Source organism: Rhinolophus sinicus, chromosome 11 (genome assembly GCF_057876585.1).
Source record: "Rhinolophus sinicus isolate RSI-liver-muscle chromosome 11, RSI-T2T, whole genome shotgun sequence".
Lineage (NCBI taxonomy): Eukaryota > Metazoa > Chordata > Mammalia > Chiroptera > Rhinolophidae > Rhinolophus > Rhinolophus sinicus.
The window spans coordinates 4,018,791-4,045,754 of record NC_142511.1 but is presented as its reverse complement, the minus strand read 5'-3'; the positions used below and the strand labels follow the sequence as shown (position 1 = coordinate 4,045,754).

Sequence of the window (26,964 nt, the reverse complement as noted above, 5' to 3'; positions counted from 1 at the left end):
ATGTGCCCAGCTCTCCCGCTGACCCATGAACTACATGCGTGTGTGGCAGGTGTCAGGCATATGGCTAAGGCGCAAAGAACTAAACAAAGATTTCTGCTGCTGCCCACTACAGAGGAGGAGCTAGAGGTTGGAGTTTGAGTTCAATCACGTTACCTCCCTATGGAAAAAAATTCCATATTCTTCAGAGAATCCAGAGTCTCACAACGAGTAGTTCAAAATGTCTAGATAGTGACCAAAAATTATTATACATATGAATATACAAGAAAATGTGACCCATACTTTCGTTTAAAAGGCAATGTGATAGAGACTGACCCCCAAATAACTCAGGTGTTAGACTCTGAGACAAAGACTTTAGAGCAGCTATCATAATTATGCTCGGTAATGTAGAAGAAAATATGATCATAATTAATGAACAAATAGGAAGTCTCAGCAGAGAGATGGAAACTATAAAAGGCATGTGGAAATCCTGGAACTAAAACATATAGTATCTAAAAATTAAAAATTCACCTGGATGGTCTTAACAGAAGGTTGAAGATGACAGAACAGAGTCAATGCAAAAGGTCCAGTACAAGCACAGTTCATTGACCGAGCTTTTATTGGGCCCTTTTCTTGTACCAGATACTGCGAATTGCTGTAGAAAAACAGATGAAATTGATAGTCTTTTTGACAGAATATGAAAGGAATGCTACACTGGAGAGGGAGGCAGAAGGCTATTGTGTTACTAATATTATGATGAGAGGTTCACTGGCGCGACCTCCTCAGCCACCGTCCACCCCTTTACCTGGGAGAGATCAGGAGAGGGATATCCCCACAGTACCTCAGCTCCCCCCTTTTCTCCTTGGTACCTGCCGGCCCACAGAGAACTCGTGTCCTGCTCTGTGATGTGTGGTGTAAAGCAGCTGCCCCTGCAGGACAAGGCTTGTGTTGGCCATGTGACATCAGTGACTCCGTGGGAAAGTCTAATCCTGGGGTGTAATGTTAAGAAGTCAGTTGCTCAAGACTTATGCCAAGTTCACCAAAAATGTAGGTCTAGATCAACATTTTTAGTGGTGGTGTAGTATTTTGATGACCTATATATACCATAGTTTAGGTTTTTCTGTATGAACAGTACTTTTTCTTCTTATGAACAGTACTGCAACGAACAACTTTTTATATGTACAGTGTTTCCCCGAAAATAAGATCTAGCCAGACAATCAGCTCTAATGTGTCTGTTAGAGAAAAAAATTAATATAAGACCCGTTCTTATTTTACTATAAGACCGGGTATAATATAATATAATATAATATAATATAATATAATATAATATAGTATAATATAGTATAATATAATATAATATAATATAATATAATATAATATAATATAATATAATATAATATAATATAATATAATATAATATAATATAATATAATATAAATACCAGGTATAATATAATGTAATGTAATATAATATGATATAATATAATACCAGGTCTTATATTAATTTTTGCTCCAAAAGACGCTTTAGAGCTGATTGTCTGGCTAGGTCTTATTTTCAGGGAAACACGGTATGTATGTCTACTTGGATATTTCTGAAGAAAGAAATGGAAAGGTTGGATCAATGGGTAAAAATTCTGATAGCTATTGACAAAATTTCTTCCAGAACACATTGTAACTACTTTTATAACCATTGATATTTCACAACCTCTTGTCTCTTCATGTGGGCCATCTCCCTGTCCCCCCCCTAACTTGCAGGAGCTCCCTTTTGACGTCCCCATTCATTCACATGTCAGCCCGTTAGTAGTCATAAACCCCTGGGAACTGGCTACTCTCTGAGACGTTCTATAAAACATGCAATATTTGCTGGACAATGTGTAGTCCTCTTCTTCTCAACAATATCTCCCCAATTTATATGTAGACCACACAAATATAACCAGTTTTCTAATATATGGTTTGAACATGTGGGTGTTGAACGCTAAACAAGATTTATCATTAACCATGTAAAGTTTGTCACTTCCTGAGGGCTTGGCAGTGGAAGATGGGGATGAAAAGATAGGATGGAAGTCATTTTTGAGGATAAAGCCTTTTAATTCCCTACTCTCTGAACCTGGAACGTGCCAGTGGAGTGAAACAGTTCTGCTGTCATATCTTGGAATAATTTTACGAACATAATGATAACAGCAACTTGCCTATTTTAGGTTAGAGGCCTTACAGAACAATGGAGAAGCAAGTGAGGTATAAATTAATATTCCCATTTTACAGATGAAGAAACTGAGGTTCATAGAGTGTCTGGCCCAGGGTCACACTATAAGTGGCAGAAGAGGGACTTGAACTCAGATCTACATTCCGGCTTGAATTGACAAGAAAGACAGAAGGCAGATTAAACAGCATGGTGAATAGCTGAGCGCAAACTTGGCCCTCTTTCCTCGGCCATCATTCATGTAGAGGTGAGCACAGCAGAGTGAAAAGGGAAAGCTTAGATGGGAAGGAGTTAGCAAACAGCTGTTTCTTCTGGAGGTAGCTACTCCTGAATTCTCGCCTCTCTTTCTGCTCTGGAACCACTATCCTTCCCAGATCTTGTCTCCCAGAGGCTGGTGCTGCCACCTCCACACCAGACCTCTGGGGCAGGAGGACATTGATCCCTCCCCACCCCTTCCCCCACCATATGTGAGTATGAAAAACAAGTCGATAACTTCTTATTAACTTTCTTCCATGTGCAGTTAGGGGCTAGCTTCTTTAACATTATCTCATTGAAGCTACGTTCAGTATCCCCACTGTACACATGAGGAAATGCCAGAACTCCAGTGAGAGCCGAAAAATCAAGCACGTCTCTTTTCCCCTGAAAGCGGCAAAAATATGTGGAAAATTCTTGTGCCTTTTAAAATTAAAATGATGCATCAGTACGCTAAAAAAAAATAATAAAGACAGTAAAACCAATCCTAATACCACCAACCTAACACAACAATCTTGTGTGTCCTCTTATCCTTATGTGCACATATTTTTTTAGAAGTTGCAATTGGTGTGTACACAAATTTTATATTCAGCTTTTAAAATTTACTATCAGAACCATCTTTCTTGTTGCCACAATGCTCTCAATCAGCAATTTAGTGGTTTCTAAGTAAATGATTTCCCTAATGGGCATTTAGGTTGTTTCCAGTATGTAGTTGCCCAAATTAAATGATTATGTTTTCTGCTAATAGTGCTTTGTTACTATTAAATTATTTCCTTAAAATAAATTCTCAAGAGTCATACTATTGAATACAAGGGTATAAACATTTTTTATAACCTGTGCCACGTGGTACCGCAGTACCAGATGAAAGGGCGGATGAATCTAAGTGACACACACCAGTAAGTGTAGAGTTAGACATTTTCAAAAGAAACCAGGCTGGTTTCCATTTCTGGCAATACAATGAGTTAGAAATCTTGAAAGACCCTCCAAGTTAAAACAACCAAGATAATAAGTAGAATATAAAAACCATCTTCTTAAATGAATTACTGAGCTGACAAGAAAAATAAAATCTAAGGTCCTCAAAATGGATTAAAACCAACAACCCTGGAAAGTAAGCAAAAAGCTGGCCTCTACCTTGGGTGGTCTACTCAACACAAAAGAATATTACACTGATGATGGTACATCCTTCCTGGTGAACCATATTAGGAGACGTGTTTCCATTTAACCCATTTTGGGTGGTGTTAAGTTTGATCACTAGATGAAAGTGTCATCTGTCCAACTGCTCCATTACAATGGCACCTTTTCCCGTTTGCAATTAATAAGTTATCATCTGGAGGGTGATACCTTCAGACTATATGAATATGCTGTTTCCTAACCATCTTTAGCCCATGGTAATACATCCACTAATAATGCTTACCTGAATTGCTTATTTCACAATCGCCATTTGTGAAACAATCTTTACTCCAGTTCTGTCATTTCTTTTTTATTTATTATTTGATATTCCGTAAACAAGAGCTTCCCCTTCCTTCGTCTTCCATGGGCTCATGGATTCTTTTTTATTCAAAGTGCTATAATCCATCATTCTCAATATTCTTTCAAATTTGTGCCACATTTGGCCAGTGGGAATTACTTCAAGCTGTCTTGTGTGTCCTTTTGAGAAGTTCCCATAAGTTTTTGAGCATTTACCTATTTCTGGTAAAGCAAGACATTCCAAGCTCACCTTCTACTTCACCTGCCCCAGACCTGGAGCCAGTCATTTCCTCAACAAGACTTTGTTCCTTTTCGTGGAGAATGGTATTTAGAAATCAAGTTCTGGGCAATAGGTGTGCTAAGTTCTGCTAGGATATCACTGAATCTAGGCCCAGTCAGTGGACAGAACTAGGGGATATATTAATACATATATACCAGAAGGTGCCAAAAAATGTATACACGTGTTAAGAAAGAAAAAAAACTATTAAAATTGTAATACTCAATATATACCGATAACAAAAGATGAATACAAGTCACATTTGACTTCTGCGATTACAGGAGGTGCTCAGAGTGGTTCCCATCAGCGTCCAGACACTTCTGATTATGGTGAACACTGTTTGGTAGACTTCTGTGGAGACTGTGTAGACTGTTCCAACACCACAGCAGAAGACGCAGGACGTGTTGCTGGGCGAGGCTTCCCGGATCTTCCCTTGTGCACGTCACACACAGCACCATGCGTCTCTGACTTACCACGAATGTGTGCAATTGTTAGGCGTGTTGGAGGTTCTGTTGCACACTCATGCTCCGTTGTCATCGTACTTCCACAATGTTCTCGAATTTCAAACACCACTTCAAAATGGTCTTGCGCTCCTTGAACGACCACCATGCTGCCGCCATTTTCTTTGTTCTGCCTCTCGCTTGGTGACACTCGCATTCATTTCGTTAATGCCATCTTTTGAGCGAACGTCTTACTACACATTGCTACCATAATTCAATTCAACTTCGAAAAGTAATACATAGATAACATCTCTTAAGATGTATATACATTTTTGACACCCCCGGTGTGTGCGTGTGTGTGTGGGTGTCTGTATGGATACCCTCACCACAGGGTCTTTCTCTCATTTGTCAAATTCATATTTATATTTCTCTCTCCCACAGTGATAATCTTAGTTCCCAATAACATCAATATATTCATTTACTCAATTCTATAATATACAAAAAAATAGGTTCAGGATTTGTGCATCAAGGTGAGTACTAATAAAATCCTACAAACTACAGTTCAAGACATTTTGCAATTCTTTTTGTCCATAGAATATATCCCCTGAACATGTACAGTTAGGGTACTTTGTTCCACTGGTATTTGGATTGGGTCTTTTTTTCCTTCTTTGAGTTTATGGTATCAATAGTGCTAGGTTCAATTATTTTCTGTTTGCATTCAATCTTAGGAGTTCTTTTTTGCTACTCCTGTTAGCTTACTTTTATTTTTGAATATGTATACATGAATATGGTTCAAATGTCAAAACCATATGTGGATACATGCTCAAAGGAGATTCATTCTCTTCCACCCTATTCCCACTAACCCCAGGAGATAATAAATTTCATTCATTTCTGATTTATCCATCGTGTGCTTCTTATTGTAAAATAAACAGAAGATACATATATTTTTATCTTGTTTCCCTTTTCTTATGCTAAAGGTAGTGTACTATACTCCTTGGCACCTTGATTTTTTTAAAAAATTAACAACATAACTGAACAGGACTTCATTGTATGGGTGTTCCATAGTTTACTCAATAAGTCTCCTATTTTGTCCATTTAGATTATTCACAATATTTTGCTATTCAAACTATACCATAATAAATAACCTCATGCATATATATTTTAATATTGTTGAAGTGTATCTTTATCCCAAATTCCTAGAAGTGGCATTACTGGGTCAAAGAATAAATACACATGGGGCTTTGTTATTATTTCCAAATTCCTTTCTGTAAGGGTGGTACCATTTCACATCTACCCAGTGATGTACGAAAGTGAAAGTTTCCCCTCAGCCTTTCTAAAAGAGTGTGCTGTCAAGTTTTTTTAAGTAGACCCCCACCTTTTAAATAGTTTGTTCTCAAATGGTCTCTACTTTCTTTCTTCCTCCCACCTCCCATCATTTTTATAATTTTTTTTTTTTTTTGCCTTGTCAGGAGTTTCTTTGGTTCTGTTCTGTCTCCAGAAATATAAGATTTGCCCTGGAATTTTTACATGTACAGCATTTTGAGAGAAGCTGCTTATTTGTAACCAGTATGTTCTAAGACAGGAAAGTTCTGTTTTGTATTCTTAGGACACCTAAACAATGAAAACAGTTGTAAAAGTGACTAGCTATGAAAAATTCACACACTATCATGCTGAACTTTGCAAAAGCAAAGCCAAATTTCTTTTGGGACCAGTCACGCACTGAAGCAAATCTCAAAACAACTTTTTCTAACCTTGAACTTTTACATGACTATGTGCAAAAGGGAAAACGAATGTCGACACCAGCACCAAAGGTTGTAGTATAGATGGAAAAAAATGATAAGAAAACCGCTTACACTTGTGCTTATGTAGGTAGTAGGCTGAGAGAATCGTATTCTTGTACAAAGTGTCTTCCTTAGTTTCATCAACAGGACTATTTTTGTTAAAGGAGAACCAATGCTTATAGAAACACTTGACTATACACTGGGCTCTTGGCTTAAAAAGACAATATCTGCAGCTTTGGATATTGAATGAACATGACCTTTGGTAATTTATAATTTTTCTGAGACTGGAATTTGAATTGAAAAGCAAGCATGTGTTGGTTAGAATGCCTCCCAGCTAGCGAGTGAGTCATTTTCCCTGGGGCCCTGTAAGTCTTAGTTACACAGACAGAGTTTATGGAGAAAAGGGAAATGCTGTGTGTGTAAATTTAGATTGTTTCCAATATTTTGCTATTAAAGATTATGCCATCATGAATAACCTTATGCATATATATATATATATTTGTTCATACTGTCAGAGGCATATCGAAGGATGTTGCTGTAGAGAAAAAGCATCCATCATAAAGTAGATTGGGAAAATACCTAGTTAGACACAAAACACATTTCTACTTTGAAGGACCCTTCAGAGCCTTTCACCTGCTAACACTCATTAAAAATCTTCAAGAAAGGGGCCATATCATGCAATGTCTCCACAGTTATTTGACTGATATCCTTTCACCTCTCTGGAAAATAGTGTTCCATATTTAGTAGTTTGTTTACAACATACTATGAACCATTGCTGTGGTGGCCTATATACAACTGGGCTCTCCACACGGTCTTTGTATCCATTTCACAGGGAGATCAAGTGTCTTCTCTAGTTTACCTTCCAGAATTCAATCCATCCTCTCCAGAAACTTTAGAGGGCTTTACTGCTTTACCATGGACAGCATTTCCTATTTCTTTTCCTTCACTCAGTGCAGGATCTGTTTCTCAAGGAATGGGCTTCACAACACTCGCCTGGAAATTTCCCACCTGGCCAGGCTGACAGGCTTTTTTTTTTCAGGATTGAGGCGTCGCTCAATAAACAATAAAAAAACCAGTTATTTATTCCTGTTCTAAAGGCCAGGCAAATGCTCAGTTGCCATTTAGCACAGCCAGCTTTGGGCGATCTTCTCTGACTAAGTCTAAAATCAGCATTTCAAATAGTATTTTATGTGGTACTATTTATTGAGTGACTATATATGCCAAGTGCTTTACTCATATTACCTCATCTATTTTTACTTTGAATAAAAGCACAGCATTATGATGTAGGAAGAATTCCCATTTTACAGATACCATACTGTTTTACAGATGTTGTACCTGACGTTCAGAGAGATTTAATACCTCGCTCAAGGTCACACCACCAGTTCGTGACAACACCCAGAATTGTTTTCTTTTGCTGATTTGCGTAACTACAAATTTAGGTTTTTCTTCTATTCCATGCAGTTTCCCAGTAATTTAGCACAGTGAATACCTTAGTCAATTGTCTATTAGACAAAGAAAACCCAAAAGAGTTTACTTTTGCTTCTGTTTTCTGAATATTTCAAGAGGGAAAGTGACTCATGCCTGTCCCCACCAGACAAATGCCTTATGTCTCCCCAGTGTTTTATTACTGGGGATTACAGGCTGCTCACAGTGGAGAAAGTGTTTCATTTCCCTGAGTCAGCCGAGCTCTGTTGATTAAGGGAAGCGTTCCCCTTGTTAGAACTGTAGATAAAGACATTCCCAATCACCCTTAGCTAGACTGACTGGAGGCATCTCTGGATGAGATCAAGCGATAAGGCTGAGCTTCTGAAAAATGTATTGTTCCTCTCTTCCTCTCTTCCTGTCTACTAGAAGCAGAGCTGAGGCCCCTCTGGCTTCACGAAATTGCCCTCTGTATTCCTGTAAGGTCCCCCAGAGAAAGACCTGTGGGGTTTTGGACTGGTTTTCCCTCCAAAAATCAACATTGTTCAACAACAAAAGGAACCGATCAGGATCAAAGGCCAAGGAAGCCTCCATTTTGAAAGTCAACCTCACATCTTCTTCCCAGCCCCCTTTCTGGCTGCTCCTCATTCATTGTCAGAGTTGTCAGGCCATCATCCTGGGTGCTTTGCTGCACATAAACATGAGCTTTCCAACCAGGTACTTTGGCAAAAAAGGTGAAGTGGAGGCGGCCACCAGGAATCCTACACCACAGATAAATTGTCTGTGGACAAGACACACTCAGAGAGGGAGAGAGACAGAGAGAGAGAGAGAGAGAGAGAGAGAGAGAGAGAGAGAGAGAGCCAGTGCCAGGGTGACCAGCTCAGGTCGGGGTTCCAGGCCACGACTCCTCTTTCTACGTGTCCTCATCATAAAAGAGATTAATTTCCTACATTTGTGCTAGCATCGTCTAGTGTTGGTATGAAGGTTCTAACTTCCTAGAATTAGTTGGGAAGGTTCAATATATTCTGGTAGAATGTTAAGATTATTTTAAGGAGGCTTTGCAAATGCTGTTAAGTTGGAGTGATTCCTTATTGAGAAAAACCTTGTGCTGCCTTTAAAGATAAAAACATTCCAGCTACATATATAATATTTCAGTCTCATTATTTTCAGTGTGGAATAGTGGCCCTGAAGGAGTCCTCCCAGCTTTCCTGTGATCTGACTGCCCACTGGGCCCTCAGCACGGCCAACGGGGGATGTGATTGAGGCTCGCCCACCCTCTCAGCTTTTCAAAGTTGGCACTTAGTTTGGTTTTAGGAGATACTGAGGCTGGCGGCCTTTCCCAGATGTTTTTCTGTCTTTATTTTGTGAAACATCAGTGAGAGAACAGAGGGCACACTTTCCTCTTAGGATCCACATACTAAGTGCTCAGAATTCCTAGCTTAAAACAGCGCCTACAGTATAGTAAGCACCATACAAGGTTCGCTATCATCATTATTATTAACTTTCTTAAATGAAATGGCTCAATAAAGGCCAGATCCTTGCTCATTTCCTCTACTTCTGCAAACAAATGAAACAACATCCCATAAAACACCATGAAGGTGGTGACTTCCCTCCCCTATCTCCCCCCCGGAAACTGTCAGATTTGGAGGGCTCACGGAGGAAGACAACATGTAAAGAGGAGACTCAAAAGCGTACGTGATTTTTAAGTATTACCTGATTCCTTTGCACTTAAACTAACTCAGAAGGCATTTGGTAGGATCCATTGGAGTGAAGGCTTTGGCAGCTGCTATAGAACACACGAGAACACTAAGTAAGCACTGGTGTCCCACACAAAAAGAGAAAAACGTGTAGGGTATCCAATGGCATGCTGTGTACAAGAAAGCAACGTACCTGGCAGGAATAAATTTCTTTGCTGCAAGACAAAGAAAACCATTAATTTGGACTAAATGACTTTTAAGGACCCATCAAATCCAGAAACCGTGTGGCTCTTCATCATCAGGGGTTGCACTCAGCACCTCCAGGACCCTGGTCATCCTGAGTGCAAACGCCGTTTGGGGACACCGAGGGCAGAGAGCCACCGGCTCGGCTTGCCAGGTCTGTCGTCCATTTGTCATGACAAGCCCCAGATCTGGATTTTGTGAGAAATTTCCTATTTTGTGAATGTCAGAACTCAATGCAAAAAATTTTTAAATGCTCGGTAGGCCATGAATGTGGTTTGATGATGCATTTGCATATTTCCTACAAAGAACTCCCCAATTTAAGCCTGTATTCCAAATAAATTTTTTGGAAACATGATATCCATTTTCCTGGGAGCACTAACCCTGCAGCTTCCTCACACAAGTTCAAGGGCACCATAGGGTTCAATGTGAATTGCATTTTCCTGAGGCTGGACAATGTTAGCACAACTAACACTTGTATTTCCACTTAGGATTTCTGATTTAAACAACAAGCAGCACAGGACAACAAGCCAGTGGACTTTCCCCAAAACCAGGGGCATTTTCCCCCCACTAACAACTGTCGACAAGCAGTCTGGCTACATTCAGGGAAACCTCTGTGAGTTCACCAGCCCATCTGTACTCATTGCTTCCGCTTTGGGAATTCACCAGATGTGGCTAATTTTGAAGATATTCCCATTTGTTAGCTCTTAGATCCTCAAAGAGAAAACGGAAGCTTCAAGATAAGGGTGCTGCAAGCAGGAAGCAAGGAAACACATTAAAACTGTAATTCTCAGTGTTATCTAGAACGTTTAGACGGCAGTTACTGGGGTAACAGAGTCCTCGAATCAGAGGAGACCAGAGAATTAATATGCACCGATTTATGTTACTTCTTTACTGGCTATTCTCTTTCTTTGGCTAAAACACCGACTCACCCTAAATAGCCCTTGTTTTTACCCAGTGGGGCCTCTAGTCTTCCAGGAGAGAGGGTGTCGGGATTAACTGCAGTGACATTTGGGTCCAAATTCTGGTACCTACAGCTGAGCCTTCTTGTTTCTCCCAAATTAGGTGGCCCTGGTAGGAGTTGGGCATCCGTTTCAGAATCACCTGAGACATTCACTTAAAGTGTAGATTCCTGGGCCCACTCCAGACCTATTGAGCCTGAGGCTCTGAGTATTGGACCTGAAGATATCCATTTTAAACGACTGTCCAGTTAGTTGTCTTCATCTGAGAGAAGTCTGAGAACGCCAGCCTTCCCCGAGTGTGAGAGCTCACATCGAGAGGGCGGCCAGGGCTCCCACCTGACTCAGACTTCCTAAGACGTCTACACATCCCAAATGAGTGAACAGGCCCTTCCGAGAAATGACTCAGAGGGAACCAAACCAATTTCCCATCAAATATGTTTATGTTTTGATCAAACAAGCAACGCTGTTCTACACGTGATGGTACACTTATATGAACTCTTTCACCACTTTAGGTGTGCAAGAAATATCATGTTTGCATTCTGCAAATAGGATTGACTCTTTACTGGGATTTCCTCTCCCTACCTTCGACCCTGCAGAAGTACTTAAGAAGTTAGCAGAGGAGAACTTGGGGGGAAGGTACCAAGGTTTTCAAAAAGAAGTGCTCAGCAACACTGCCCAGAGATCAGGAGACTGAGAGCCACAGGAAGGCAGGAGGAGGCCCCTTCCCGAGCTTTGCAGGTCCCGTCAGCGGTGAGGAACCAAAGCTGAACTCATGCCTTGACAGATGGTCTTGGCACATGAGGTCATGGCCAGCGCTTCTTTCCATGAAACCCGACAATCTCCCGTCCATAGCTTTTATTTGTCCCGAGCTGGTGACGGTGTACAGGACGGCCTCAGACAAAACTATAACGTTTGTCGTGGGGACCCCGTCATTCTTCCTCCAGCTCTCACTCGCTGCCTCAGGGATGTCCCTTCACCATAAAGGTGAGAATGAATCTGCCTGGGCACAGAGAGAAAGGAGGTCAAGTGCTCGGTGTCCCATTAAAGGCTGTGGTGGAGCAGGCAGGGGACGTCCAGGGAAAGGGATGAGGCCCCTTGGCTGTGACACAAAATGGCTCTGGCCTTGGGCGTCTGGGTGTGTCCCTGTCTGTTCTGTCTTCTTGCCTTTTCCTTTTGCCTCGCCCAACGTGGAGATTGTAAAGGGACCCATAGGAAGCCCGAGTTGAAAACTGAGCAGTCCATGGACAGGGGGCCGTGTCCTCCAAGCTTGGGAGACTCAGCGAAGCTGTGAGACGCCTCTAGGCGACCTGTCACTAGGGGCAAATGGGGTTCATTTGGGGGCAGAGATAAGATTCAACATCCCCAACTATTCAACTCTCCCCCCGATTTCTTCTTTAATTCATTCCTGATCTCCACAAGTGGGTGCACCAGAGATGCGGGTGAAGGAGCTACAGTCCGGCTGTCACCCCACTCCCGCCCCTCACTGTGCTGGGGTCTCTCTCTGAGAGGCAAATTGGGTCTGTCTGTGGCACCTTCAGCAACCTTGGAGCCTGAAGAAAGCCCCTGAGCTCCCAGGACCCCAGGTACCTGATTTGAGGTCCCAATCTCAGGGGCTCTCTCTGGAAGGACACAGGACAACTGTGAGTGGTTTTGGAATTTCAGAGCTTTGGTAACAAGAACAATAATGAGGAATTACTGTAACTCACAAATCTCTTCCACTTATTTCTCGTCTCGTCCTTCTGACATTGGGTTCTCTCCCTGAAGTTCTCTCGGTTTACATTTAAATTCGCTCTTGGACAAGGATCCCCTAGACAGAGTGGCACAGGGGTGCGCACCTTTTCCTAGGTCCAGCTCAGCCTGCCGTCCTTGTTTCTTTGTCCGCCATCTCTCCACAGGCTGAGGACCCGGGGTCCATCCTCACTGTGTCCTCTGTCTACTGTTCACTGGATCCCCTTCCTGTCCTCATGCCTCAGAATCCAAGACACAGCCCTCAGGGCAGAGAGCTGGGATGATCGCGTCACTGGGAAGAAGAGGGCCAGGGGAGGGCTGGAGACTTGGGCAGAGCAGGGAGGCTCATTGGGGGGCAGGACAAGGGAAACCACGGTTTGGGGTGGCAGTGATGAGAGTCGGCTTTGGAGACTGACTGCCTGGGTTTCAAGCCCTTAGCTCTGTGCTTTTGGATGAGAAAGGGAAAATCGTTGCTGCCTCAATTTCCTCATCTGTAAAGTGGAGATAATAAGAGTCCCTACTTCATGGGTTGTTGTGAGGATTAAAAAATCATACAGATGAACATGCAAGATACACAGAACGGGACCTGGCACATAGTAAGCACTTGATAAACATTAGTGATACTATTCCAAGTAGATGTTGGAGATACTATTTCCAGTAATTTAGCCATTGCTATGCCCAGGATCTGAGCATCAATTTGTGACTCGTTCCTCTGTGAGACAGCGCCCCTAAAATGGGTTGCATTGGCAGGTGAGAGAGAGAGAGAGAGAGAAAGTGAGTGGTGACCCATTGCCGACAGCTCCAGATGAGAAAACTGAGGACAGCAGCCCTAGGTGACACAACCATTCTTGATTTGCTTCTGTTTATGAAATTCTGATTCCTGCCACAATTGCAGGAGGGATAGTGCTGCTATCAGCCAAGTTTTCCAACTTTTTAAAGACGTAGGTTTTTTCACATGATTAGAATTAAAAACCATGCACTTGCTGTCATATTAATAGAATTTACGTAAAATACAAAGGGCCAAACACGGACAGTGGGTTTTGAGGGGCAGGGTTTCTGACACCACTGTAATTTTTAGCTTTATGGCAATTCCTGGGAAACTCTTGAAGGCTGCTGGCATTTCCTCCTTACTGGATTTGGACACATCCTCTGGCTGCTCACAGGAAATCAGCTCTATAAAGGGGATCCCGCAGGAGTGTTGCTCAGCTGCTCCCGCTGACTCTGCACCAGAACCTCCAGGACAGCAGCAGACAGCAGCCTCCGGACACCCCAGGAATCCAGCCTTCGAACGCCCTCCTCCCCAAATCGTAAGTCTTTACGAGGGCAGCCTTGGGCTGCGAAACTTAGAGGATGAATATGGACAAAGCCTTCTGATAAAAGACTTGCAAAAGCTCTGATTGCATACAGACTGGATAAAAACGGGCTTTTTTTCTCTTTGACTTACTTGACAAACACCTTCAATTTCGTATTTATTTGTTCTGGTAAATTTCTTTTAAGTAAAGATGGTGGCACTGGAACCCTTTCCCTAGAATCTTCGGATACTGCCGTAGTAGCACTGTAAGAGGGTCTGAGTCCCTGGCTCCCTGGAATTTCATACTGTAATGAATTGTGCGCGTTTCCCCTCCAGAAAGGCCTGTCCCGTCTAATCTTTGGATGAAAAGAACTCTTGAAGTCATGGTCACTTCACAGCTTCTCTCTGCTCTCACTTTTGGTAAGTCAGTGCTGTTAGTTAAAATGGGGTTTCCCATTCTCCATCCTCAGTGCTATTGACATTCGGGATGGGCTAATCTTTCCTTGTGGGGGCCGCCCTGAGCACGGGACGATGTTTACCAGCATCCCTGCCATCTCCCCAGGGTGCTATGCCCTGGACTAGGGACGATTTACCTCCTTGTTTCCTCATGTGTGAAGCGTTGATCACAACACACCTGTACACTACAGGCCTTGGGAGGATTCAGAATCGTTCAGGGTCACGTACAGGGCCTCAGACCACGCCACTGCTGCACATTAGTGCTCAACAAAGCTTAGCTATTCTGGTTATTATCCTACTGTATGGTGGGGCTACTGATGGGTGGCTGAGCACAGGTAAAGCACCAAGTGGAGAGTCCATCACCAGCGAAATGCATAATAAATGGCAGTTTCCCATCCACAGCCCTTCGGATTTTGGAAAAGGTGAAACATGTTTGAGTCAACCCAAAGGCCACTGTATACCAAACACGAGACAATAAAAAGCCCCGTGAACGGAGTCAAACCACAGCGGGACTAACCCTCACCATTCCTTGCACGTCTTTCCCCCGCAGTGCTTCTCCTGTTCAGAGAGAGTGGCGCCTGGTCTTATAACGCCTCCACAGAACTCCTGACTTTTGATGAGGCCAGCGCCTACTGCCAGCAAAGGTACACCCACCTGGTTGCGATTCAAAACCAGGAAGAGATCCAATACCTGAACTCCATATTCCCCCACTCCCCCACTTACTACTGGATTGGGATCAGAAAGGTCAACCATCGGTGGGTCTGGATAGGGACCCAGAAGCCTCTGACGGAGGAAGCCGAGAACTGGGCCCCAGGCGAACCGAACAATAAGGAGACCAATGAGGACTGTGTGGAGATCTACATCAAGAGGGTCAGGGACACGGGCATGTGGAACGACGAGAGATGCAGCAAGAAGAAGCTCGCCTTGTGCTACACAGGTAGGCAGCTTGCGGGCAGTGGGGGGCCGTCCCCGGGGGCGGGCCTCCCGGCAAACTGTCGCCAGTCTGCACATACTGGCCTCTACTGGGGGAAGCTTGTGTCCTAAGCGATATGGTTCTAGAAGGCGCTGTTTGAATGTAGGTGAGAATACACGTAGGCATATATAGGAGTACGGACAGGCGTACACAGAGTGTGCATACCACACACAGGGCGTATTTTAGTTCCATTCTCATCCACGGTAGGGGGACATCTTTAGAGTTTGTGAGGAAGTGGATTTCCTCTTCTTGGTGCCAGTCGCAACCATGTGTCCTGAATCTGTACATTCACTCCAAGGTTCACAACTGTTGAGCCTGGAACGGCTTTGCGAAGCACTTCAGGTAAGGTCTGTGTCACTGGTGACATCTCCGTGGCACACTGGTGACTAAAGTCCAAGGAACTCATCCTCCTTGTGGACTGTTTCCTGCAGCGGCCTGTACCCCAGCATCCTGCAGCGGCCACGGAGAATGTGTGGAGACCATCAACAACTACACCTGCCAGTGCCACCCCGGCTTCCGTGGGCTCAGGTGTGAGCAAGGTAAGTCTTGACGTCACCTCTTCCCTCACTCGGGGTGGCAGCACCACCCTGTGTCCTCGCTGGCTTTGTAGTCGGGTCAGCACACCTTCCCTTCCCCGGGCCACATGGCGCCTTGTGGCTGGTGGTTCAGAGCTGCACCTGTGAAGCCAGACCCTCGGGGGGTTCAAATCCCAGACTGACCACTTATTAGTTGTGGCACCTGGACCAGGTAGTTAAACTGTCCGAGCGGCAGCGTTCTCATTTGTACAATGAGGATGGTGATGGCACTAACTTCCCAGGCTTGTGCTCATGTGAACGAATGCAGACGGGATGTTTGCACAGTGCCTGGCCCGCAGGAAACAGTCAACAGGCGGCAGTTCCAATCCCCAGAATCCTTCCCACATTACACAGGCGGACGCGGGAGCAGAGCTGACTTGGTTTCCCTTTTCAGTTGTGACCTGTGAGGCACAGGAAGCCCCGGAGCACGGAAGCCTGGTCTGCACCCACCCTTTGGGCAACTTCAGCTACACTTCTGCCTGCTCTGCCAGCTGTGAGGAGGGCTACGTCCCGAGAAGCTCCGAGGCCACACGCTGCACTTCCTCTGGGGAGTGGAGCGGCCCTGCTCCGGCCTGCAATGGTAAGCCTCTCCTGGGAGGCTCGGAACGTTCTCCAATTCTTCCCTCAGCTCCTAGGGTGGTTGTTGTTGTTTTATCCAATTTATCACATTTTCAAAACTCTAGGGAAAATTCTCGTTGTTGCTGTTGTTAATAAGACTTGTTCTCTCAGCCATTAAATATGGTCAAGATGGTACCTGCTTGGTGAGAGAAGTTTTTATTCTATGTTTGAAACAGGTGTTTCTCAATCTCTGCTTATGTGGGAGAGAACACACAAGACAGTGGGACCAAACCCCAGAGCTCTGAACGACGCCCTCGTCTTCTTTCCCTGTTTACCTTCAACAGTGGACGAATTTAGGACCGTGATAACCAAGCAGTCCCAATATCTCTTTTTCTCTCTGTCTTATCTTTCAAGGCCAGAGACCAAAAATTCTTTCCTCCAGGTCCTGCTGAGCTAAAATAGACGAGTGTCCGGTGTGTGTCACCATTGTCTTGATCACAACACTAAGTTGCGATAAAAGTCATAAATTCTAGTTTAGTATCTGTTTTTTCCCTTCATTTTTGCCTTATGGAAAATGGATCAGAGACCTGATGACAGATTTCATCAGACAAACCAGGGATCACTTAGTACAGTTAATGTGAAAATCAGAGAAGATGAAATGTCAGTAAGAAAGCACAGACACTTTCTGTGTGGGGGGGTGTCCCCGAGAATGAATGCAGGACTTGGGGTCCACCCTTTACAGGCTGCTCCCGAGCTCTGTTACAGAGTCCAATTCCACAGGAAGGAAGCAGATCATTTTCTGTGAAATTCACGGCCCTCTTTCAAATCCACAGAGGTTGAGTGTGATGCTTTGACAAAACCCGCCCATGGATTCATGGACTGTTTCCCGAGTCCTGGCCGCTTCCTGTGGAACATAACCTGTGCATTTGAGTGTGAGGAGGGGTTTGAGCGAGTGGGGCCCCCACGCCTCCGGTGCACCTCACCTGGGAACTGGGACCACGAGAAGCCAACATGCAAAGGTACAGTTGCTGCACGTGCATATCCCGCGGAAAGATCGTTTGTCTCACCCTGCACTTGAAATGGGCAAGCCAGACCTGCTCACGTAATAAATGGGCCCTTGTGTTGCAGCTGTGACGTGTGGTGCCATCGGCCATCCTCGGAATGGCTCCGTGAGCTGTCGCCACTCCCCTGCTGGGGAGCTCACCTTCAAATCCTCCTGCAACTTCACCTGTGAGGAAGGCTTCCGGCTGCAGGGGCCAGCCCAGGTCGAGTGCACCGCGCATGGGCAGTGGACTCAGCGAGCCCCAGTGTGTGAAGGTAAGGCCCAGAGTCTCTCCTTCACGCTCCCCTTTCTTCAGGAGCAGCGACCTTCAACCCTGGGCAGTCAGAATGAAGCCAAGTGCATGGCTTCTGGGGAAATCAGGTGTGATGGGCAACACTCATCTTACACCTTTGGGATTCGTATAACTAGGGTTTCCGGGTGGGAATTCCCGCCCGTTCTTGGGAATTTATTTCACTTTTCTGTTCCTGAATCCTGAGAAAAGTTGGTCGGGAAATTGGGAAAATCAGCTCCTCGAACCCAGGGGGTTGGTATTATCAGCCGTCACTTTGTGGAAATGATTCATTGTGGAGAACAGAAAACAGTTTATATCTTTGGATTCAGGAACGGAAAAGTGAAAAAAATTCCTGAGAACAGACGGGAATTCCAGCCCAGAAACCCTAAAGGAAACAAAGCTCACCCAGGAAAACAACTGTGCATAAAAACAGATGCTTCTTTGCTGGTTTCTTAACTGTGCTGTGCTGTAACTTTACAGACGTTGGCATGGAACAGGCAGAGATCTTAATCTAAGGGGAAGTCACTTAGAGAATTTAAAAAGTAGGCTCAAGAGCACAGGATTTGCTGCTAAAACTCTTGTCATACCTTTCTTCTGAAATTGCTCGTAACTGGCAGTGATGAGTGTTTCAATCATGGTGTCAGATGATATATAAAGACACCCTTCGTACATACATGAGCACCAAAATTTAATTCACTTTAAAACAAAATCAAGAATATTGAAAATAAGCAGGTTTCCCCATCAGATACTGATATTCTTGTACCAAACACAGCACAGGATAAGTCCCAGTGGCAAAAAGCCGCAAGACCAAACCCCAGCTGCTAAACAGACAAATTGGACGTGGCTGCCTTCCCAGCTTCCCTTCTCGTTGGCAACATTTGCAAGCACGCAGGACACACACGTTGCTCTCTGACTGCATACATTTTTTTCTCTGGACCCTAACTTCTTTCACACCTCAGAGCAGACCTCAGAAGCCATTGGTCCTGCTCACGGTTGTCCTTTAGTTAGTGTCATTGTCAAGGAAGGGACAGGAATTCAAAGAAAACACAGCCATCTTCCCAGCTGTCCAGGGAGGAGTGGAGAGTTTCAAGTTCTCCGAGCGCTGCTTTGTCCCAAACGAATTGTATTCGCTCAATCAAATGCCGCACACTCTGCCGTTCCACTGCAATATTCTCTGACCTCTGTTTTGGTGGTTCAGCATTCCAGTGCAAAGCCTTGTCCAGTCCAGAGAGAGGCCACATGAATTGTCTTCTGAGTGCTTCTGGAAGCTTCCACAGTGGGTCCAGCTGTGAGTTCTCCTGTGAGCAGGGATATGTGTTGAAGGGATCTGCAAGGCTCCAGTGTGGCCCCACGGGGGAGTGGGACAGTGAGAAGCCCACGTGTGAAGGTAAGTTCTTATTTTAAGATAAAAGCTATTGAAGAACTAGGGACTTGGAAATTTGGAGAAACCCGTTGCTGCCAGATACACACTTCTCATCTGGTCGCACGTGTCTTCCAGCTGTGACATGTGACGCTGTCCACCAGCCCCCCGGCGGCTTGGTGAGGTGCACCCACGCCCCTGCTGGAAAATTTACCTACAAGTCGTCCTGTGCCTTCAGCTGTGAGGAAGGCTTCCAACTCCGTGGAGCAGCGCAACTGGAGTGCACGTCTCAGGGACAGTGGACCCGGGAGGTGCCCTCCTGCCAAGGTGCGGCTAGACTCAGACCTGGAGGGGTGTCACTCAAGTACCTCAGCATTTTCTGAACGCCCCCAGGGGCTTGCTCCTAACTTCCTACATGCTGAAAACTAGGTGGCGCTTACGCGGTACATTTATCGCTGACTTTTCAGCCAGTTTTAGAAGCTTCCCGGTAGATTTTTCTTACCCTCTCCCCATGTGCCTCCCATTGGCAGTGGTACGATGTCCACGCCTGGCAGTCCCCGGGAAGATGAACATGAGCTGCAGCGGGGAGCCTGTGTTCGCTGCTGTGTGCACCTTTGCGTGTCCTGAAGGCTGGACACTCAATGGCTCGGCCGCTCTGACGTGCGGCGCCGAAGGACACTGGTCTGGGAGCCTACCTGTCTGCGAAGGTGAGGCACCGATGGGTGTGGTGGTTGGGGCGCTAGAGAGAGACAGGGGAGTCATCAGGCTGAAAGGATGGGCTATCCATCACATCCAAACCAGGTCGACAGGTGCCCAGGTTAACAAGTACATATTGAATTTTATGGGGATATAGAGAAACAGAAGAGGTGGCATGGTGACAGAATGGGTAGGATTCTGGCAATTGGAAAAAGGAGAGCTGTGGGTGGGGGTTGGTTACGAAAGAGAGAGAGAGAGAGAGAGAGAGAGAGAGAGAGAGAGAGAACGCGCAGTATTAACTGAGGTGTAGGGCACCATGAAAGAACTCAGTGCGCAGTCCTGCCTGATATTGGTGGGAAATAAACTTGCGAAAGTGGTTGGGGCAGATCTCAGTCCATAATGCCACGTCTTTTCCTCACGAATTGAACTAGACGGCTCTTCTGCTTTGCACATTGTCATCAACGTGCAAAGAAAAAGGCGAGGATAGAACAGAAAGACTTGGAACTCAAGGCCCTCTCATGACTGTTCTCCGCCCCCCATTTCCGTAGCCCCCACCAAGGCCAGCGTCCCCCTGCCAATTGTTCTGTCTGCTGCTGGGACGTCCCTCTTGACATTATCTTCATTTCTCTTCTGGCTTCTGAAACGTCTTCGGAGGAAAGGTGAGGGAGTTTCGGAATGTACTCCAAACAGGTTTTTGAAAACTATATACTTTTCCTCATTGATGAGTCAGGGTGTTGCTTGCAGATGTAAACAGTAATTAGAATCTAATGACTGGATAAGTAATAAACTGCAGTGTAAGTAAGCAGAGGTCTTAGGGAAAGACTTTACAGTAAAACTCCAAGTGGGAAGAGTTTTAGGAAATACAAGTGTTAGTTGTGCTAACATTGTCCAGCCTCAGGAAAATGTAATTCACATTGAACTCTACGGGGCCCTTGAACTTGTGTGAGGAAGCTGCAGGGTTACTGCTCCCAGGAAAATGGATATCATGTTTTCAAACAATTTATTTGGAATACAGGCTTAAATTGGGGAGTTCTCTGTAGGAAATATGCAAACGCATCATCAAACCACATTCATGGCCTACTGAGCATTTAAAAATTTTTTGCATTGAGTTCTGACATTCACAAAATAGGAAATTTCCCACAAAATCCAGATCTGGGGCTTGTCATGACAAATGGGCGACAGACCTGGCAAGCTGAGCCGGTGGCTCTCTGCCCTCGGTGTCCCCAAACGGCGTTTGCACTCAGGATGACCAGGGTCCTGGAGGTGCTGAGTGCAACCCCTGATGATGAAGAGCCACACGGTTTCTGGATTTGATGGGTCCTTAAAAGTCATTTAGTCCAAATTAATGATTTTCTTTGTCTTGCAGGAAAGAAATTTATCCCTGCCAGGTACGTTGCTTTCTTGTACACAGCATGCCATTGGATACCCTACACGTTTTTCTCTTTTTGTGTGGGACACCAGTGCTTACTTAGTGTTCTCGTGTGTTCTACAGCAGCTGCCAAAGCCTTCACTCCCATGGATCCTACCAAATGCCTTCTGAGTTAGTTTAAGTGCAAAGGAATCAGGTAATACTTAAAAATCACGTACGCTTTTGAGTCTCCTCTTTCCATGTTGTCTTCCTCCGTGAGCCTCCAAATCTGACAGTTTCCGGGGGGGAGATAGGGGAGGGAAGTCACCACCTTCATGGTGTTTTATGGGATGTTGTCTCATTTGTTTGCAGAAGTAGAGGAAAGCAGCAAGGATCTGGCCTTTATTGAGCCATTTCACTTAAGAAAGTTAATAATAATGATGATAGCGAACCTTGTATGGTGCTTACTATACTGTAGGCGCTGTGCTAAGCTAGGAATTCTGAGACAGGGCTATGACTGTATTTATTATTATACAGACGAAGAAAATGAGGCAAAGAGAAGTTAAGTAACTTGCTTAAAATCTCAAAGCTAATACGTGGGTGTAACCAGGATTCGAAACTAGGCAGTCTGGTTCTAGAATCCGTGGTCTGAACTACTCTGCTCTGCTTTCTGAGAATTTGGAAGGGTCGAGTCCCCTCCAAACAGATATTTTTCTAATTAACACTTTTGTGTGTGTGCAGTTTTAGGTTTACAGAAAAAGTGAGCGGAAAGTACAAACTTCCAACACCCTCCCTTACCCTGCCCTCCGTTTCCTCTGTTATGAATGTCTTGCATTTCTATGGTATTTTGTTACAACTGATGGGTCAATACGGATACATTATTGTTAATAAAGTCCACAGCTGACATTAGGGTTCACTCTTGGTTTTGTACATCCTATGGGTTTTGACAAATGTATAAGGACACAAATCCACCATTACAGTATCATGCACGATAGTTTCACTGCCCTAACTGAATAGGATTTGGGTGTTCATATTTGGACTTCCCCAGAGTGCACACAATGAACAGAAGATGGATTTTGTTGTCGCTATTAGTATGCAGAATATTACGTGTCCTGATGGCATGCATTCTTATATTTGCAGGGACGCAAGTAAACTAGGAAGTTAGAGAAATACCCTGAAGACGGAAGCTTTCCTCATCTCTCAGACCCTACTTCCCTACTTCACATTTATGGCTGGGACCTAGGTGCTCATGAGAATTTCCAAGGACCAAAATCCAGTGGGCAAGGCCAGCTTGCTTCCCAGAAGACTCAACGGCTCCTGGAGGAAAAGGACATTCTCTTCCCTGGAAAAAGTGAAGAGATCAAGGCTCTGGAATCTCAGAATTACTTCTTGAGTTCTCCCTTGCTCATTGTGAAATCTTGGTAGAGAAGCACAGTACTTTGTGACATTGTTTCTTTCTGTTGCTCCTCAGGGTTTCAACTGCTGGTTACCAAGTTGCTGTCACAGGGTTGAATAATAATTGTCAAGAGTTTAGAGGAAACAAATTTGCCAAAGATATTCTATTACTGACTTGGAAAAAAATGACAGATTTTTAACGCCCACAGGTGACTGCATGGGAAAGGTTGTTAATGGTGCAAATCCTACGGAATATTCTGTGTAAAGACTACTAAGCACAATCTTAATCACGTTTATCCCAGTGGGGCTCAATCTCTTTAAAACGTTCTTAGAGTGTGTGTGTGTGTGTGTGTGTGTGTGTGTGTGTGTGTGTGTGTGTGTTTTACTTGCATTGAGTACGTATTCCATTATTCTTAATTCAGTTCAAGTGTTGTAGGGACTTGAAACTATGTAAATGTAAGGACTATGATTGGGTAATGATTACTTATCCTAAATCAACACCTCTTTGTTTATTAACCAATTCTAATGTTACATCTGTAGTGAGTGAATGTATTTCAAAAAAAAGGGGCAAATACTGTCCCTTACCAATGGATAATGTTAACCAGTGTGCAGTTCTGAATGTCTCACTACAGTTGCTTTAAAAAACATGCGTAGTATTAGCAGAGTAAAAGCTAAATGGCCTACACTTGTGTACTGCCAGGTATTTTTTTCAGAAATATGGTTTCCATGAAGCCAAATGTCCTGAGTTGATAAAAGCGAATGAATGAAGGTGCAATTCTGTGAATATCTTTGTTGAAAAGCACATGTAGAAATATGGACATGCTCTGTATTCCTAAATGGATGTTTGTCAGATGTGACGTGTCAATGTATAATCCTTGTATAGTACATAAGATTTTAAATCCATGCTACGGACTCACCATGTAAGGAATTCATCTAGTGGATTTTCACAAAGTGAAGACGTCTAATAATGATTTCCTAATTGTTTTATTGTTTGTTGGGCTGTTCTCGAAGAGAGGAAAGCCTGTATGAGCAACTGTTTATGCTTATTTATGAGGGAGTTTAAAGTTTCTAAGGAATCTGGTTTTTGGTTGATCATTGGCAATGAGAACCCCTCAGTCAGTGATTGCCAAAGCTGCTCCAACCTCACTGCATGTGACAATCGAAACTCTCCCGCACTTCCATCAACTTAGCATGTGTTGAGAAAGCTAAGTTTCAGAGGAGTAGACTGGCAAAGGCAGAGCTAAAAGGAAACTGGGAGAGATGGTGACGATCAGAACAGCAGAGGTTTTTAAGGGGCAAAAGATGCCGGAAATAAGGGAGAGAGAAAAATACGCCTTTGGTGATCAGGTTACACATGGAATGAATTATCATTTTATCTGAAACTGTTCCAATGTTGTAAATATTTATGTGGACTGCACTGGACATAGCTGTGTGAATGAAGTATAAATGTGGTCTGTGTTTGGGTTTTAGGAAGTATTTTAAATTATGATTTAAAATATTTTACAAATTTTAAAGTATATATTTATTTAAGTTTATGTCAGACGTATTGTATTTGACATGGCACTACAAAGTTTGATAATAAACGTGTGTATATTTAGCTCGGTGCCTGGGCTCTTTCTTTAAAAATCCTATCTTATTTAGATAAAACTATCATACCACAAAATGCATCCTTTTAAAGTGTACAATCCAATAGTTTTTGGTATATCCACAAGATCCTGCAACTAGCACCACTATCTAACTCTAGAACGTATCTGTCACCACAAAAAAGTCACCCAGTACCCAACAGCAGTCACTGTCCATCTAAAAGGCCCTGGTAACCACGATCTACTTTCTATCCCTATAAATTTGCCTATTCTGGACATTTCATATAAATGGAATCATACACTGCATGGCCTTTGTGTCTGGCTTATTTCCCTTAGGAAAACGTGTTCAAGGTTAATTCATTTAAACGTGATAAGTAATCATTACCCAATCATAGTCCTTACATTGGTACTTCACTCCTTTTTATGTCTGAATAATACTCTATTATATGAATATGCCACATTATCTTTTTCTATTTATCAATTGGTGGACATTTGGATTGTTTCTGCATTTTAGCTCTCATGAAAAATGCTGCTGCAAACATCTACGTACACATTTTTGAGTAGACTTATGTTTTTAATCCTCTTGGGTATATACCCAGAAGTGGAATTGCTGGGTCATAGGGTAACTCCATGTTTCATTTTTTGAGGAACAGCCAAATTGTCTTCCAGAAGGGCTCCACCATTTTACAACCCTGGCAGCTACACATGAGGGTCCCAGTTTCTCTACGTTCTGTTCAATGCTTGTGATTGTTTGTCTTTTTGAGTCTCCGCATACGAGTGGGTGTAACGTGGTATACATACAGGCCCTTGTATTGCTCCTGAACGGTTGTCCGAAAAGTATCAACAATCTAAAATCAGTCGTTCAGATCAGTGAAACAAAGCCCTGTCCTGGAGTCTTGCCTTAAGCCCTTCTCAGTTCTAGGTGGCTCTAGCTAAGCAATCCCCTTTCATTTACTCGCCAGACTCAGTTTTTCTCCAGGATTAGAGCCAAGGTAGGGTTTTTTGCCACCTGAAAATATGTCTTCTCTCTCCTGGAACAGTGTCAATCCAAAAGGGCTGGGGTGTACCAAGCTAAAAACCTCAAGAATCTCATTGTTTATCAAAGAATCAAAATACCTGAAATTTCTAAGAAAGCATGGTTTCATTTCTGGCTTAGTTACCCAGGTTAAAAATAAACCTGTGGCCTTGACACTGTCATCGGCTATAGTTGGTTTCACTTTGATTTCATACCTCATCTTAGCTCAAAAGTATTACTTAGCGGAAAATTTAAGAAAAAAAAAAAGAAAAACAAGGATAAATTCTGCTAATTAGGTCTGTTTTTATGTAGGACCAAAACAGGCACACAACTTGAGAAATGAACTCAAAATGCAGAGAGAGAGGATGACTGTTGGCTTTCCCGGGTCTAAATGAGAGAATACACTGAATTTATTCAGAAGAAATACAGGTGCCCAAGCCACATGGCGACGGTCAGTGATAAGCACAGAAATGAGAAATGATATAACGCTGTTTCTTTGGAGCTCATGACCCTGAGATATCGTCTCACCGTCCTCATTGCAGGGACCTATCAGCTCTTCGTGCACAGATGACCCTGGTACAAACTCCTCATCTTCCTTCCTCTTTAATCAGGTCCTGTCACCCTATGTGAGCTCCCCAGTCAGGTTCACAGCCCATCCCACAGTCCACACTCCCAGGTCTCCATCAGGATCGAGCGACCTCCACTCAGCTTGAGCTACCTTCTCCCCTGGACATAGCCGTAACCTTCACATCACCAAAACTGTTTTCAACTCTAAAGTCACACAATCAAGCATCCCACTCTTTCATCACAGTCTCCTGCTCTCACAGGCTTTCTTTGCTCAAGTGTCTCATCACAAAGGTTCTTCACCCCACCTCACGGAACCCCTAGTTCCTTTGTTTCTCACCATCAGCCTTTTCCTTCTCTATTTCCATTCTCTCCCGCTCTCTTGCCGAACATGTCTTGTCTCCATAACGGGATTTTAAACCATGCCTTCTGAGACAACTGCTTCCTTTTGGGAACAGGGGCCCTGCTCCTCACGAGGACCCCACGCCTGCATTCGTTCATCCACTTATTTGTTTATTCTTTTAATACATATTTGTTGAGTATATACTATGTGTCAAGTATATGCTACCCTCTAGAAATACAACAATGAACAAGGCATTTTGTCCCTACCCCCTGGGAACCTAGAATCTAACAGGGAAGACAGATGATAAACAAACAAAATTGCACAAATAATTATTTAATTATAATTAAAGGAAGGAAGAAAAACACGGGCTGTGAGAGCACTGAAGAGGTGACCAAGTCCAAGGTAACTCCAGGTGAAAGAAGCCAGGTGCTCAAAGGCAGCCAAGTGGGCAGAAGCAGCTCTCCACTGTGGAGGGACTGTGATGCATGACAGGGCCTGGCGAGAAATGAGCACTAGGTTTTCTGTGGCCTGTGGGTGGTGTCAATGACTTGGAGCCACAGTACATCCCAACAGCAGACCGAGAACTCAGAGACTAGCGACTCCATGGGGATTTCATCACGTAACCAGGTGACAAGGGCCTGTTTCAGGGCCATCACTGGGAATGAAATGCAGTTCTTAGAAGAACTATTGGTAGGAATCGGCACCATGAGCAGATCAGGAAGAAGAAAAAAATCTCCTTGGTTACAACCAAAACTCTGTGGTGCTTTGATTCTTTCCTTTCTTGCTATTTTTCCTGCTTACTGCTACACATGCCTTTTGCAGTAAAACAGTTTTCTAAACCAGCAGCATGACTATATATATGCGCATATGAATAGAAAAACACTTTAATTTCTCTTGGTTTAGAATCTTGGGAGAGGCATGCTAAAATTTTGAGGTAGAAGCCATACTTCTTATTAAGCGTTGGCTTACGTAACTGGAAGGATGGGGTTATAAGTTACTGAGATGGGAAAGGCTATGGGAAGAGCTCTCCAG

The 26,964-nt window shown here is 43.9% G+C and overlaps 2 protein-coding genes across 5 annotated transcripts in view; one reads left to right on the top strand and one right to left on the bottom strand.

The window, feature by feature from the left end:
• Positions 1–26,964, bottom strand: part of FIRRM (FIGNL1 interacting regulator of recombination and mitosis) — a 236,730-nt gene that overhangs the window by 55,210 nt on the left and 154,556 nt on the right. The gene's annotated exons all lie outside the window — the stretch shown is intronic.
• Positions 13,675–24,024, top strand: SELE (selectin E). Its single transcript, XM_019747377.3, has 14 exons — positions 13,675–13,748; positions 14,069–14,152; positions 14,739–15,125; positions 15,593–15,700; positions 16,131–16,316; positions 17,128–17,313; positions 17,423–17,611; positions 18,827–19,015; positions 19,127–19,315; positions 19,519–19,695; positions 20,233–20,343; positions 21,051–21,072; positions 21,177–21,249; positions 22,173–24,024. The coding sequence occupies exons 2-13, from the start codon at positions 14,095–14,097 to the stop codon at positions 21,232–21,234; spliced, it is 1,860 nt and encodes a 619-aa protein (XP_019602936.3). The 5' UTR covers positions 13,675–13,748; positions 14,069–14,094; the 3' UTR covers positions 21,235–21,249; positions 22,173–24,024.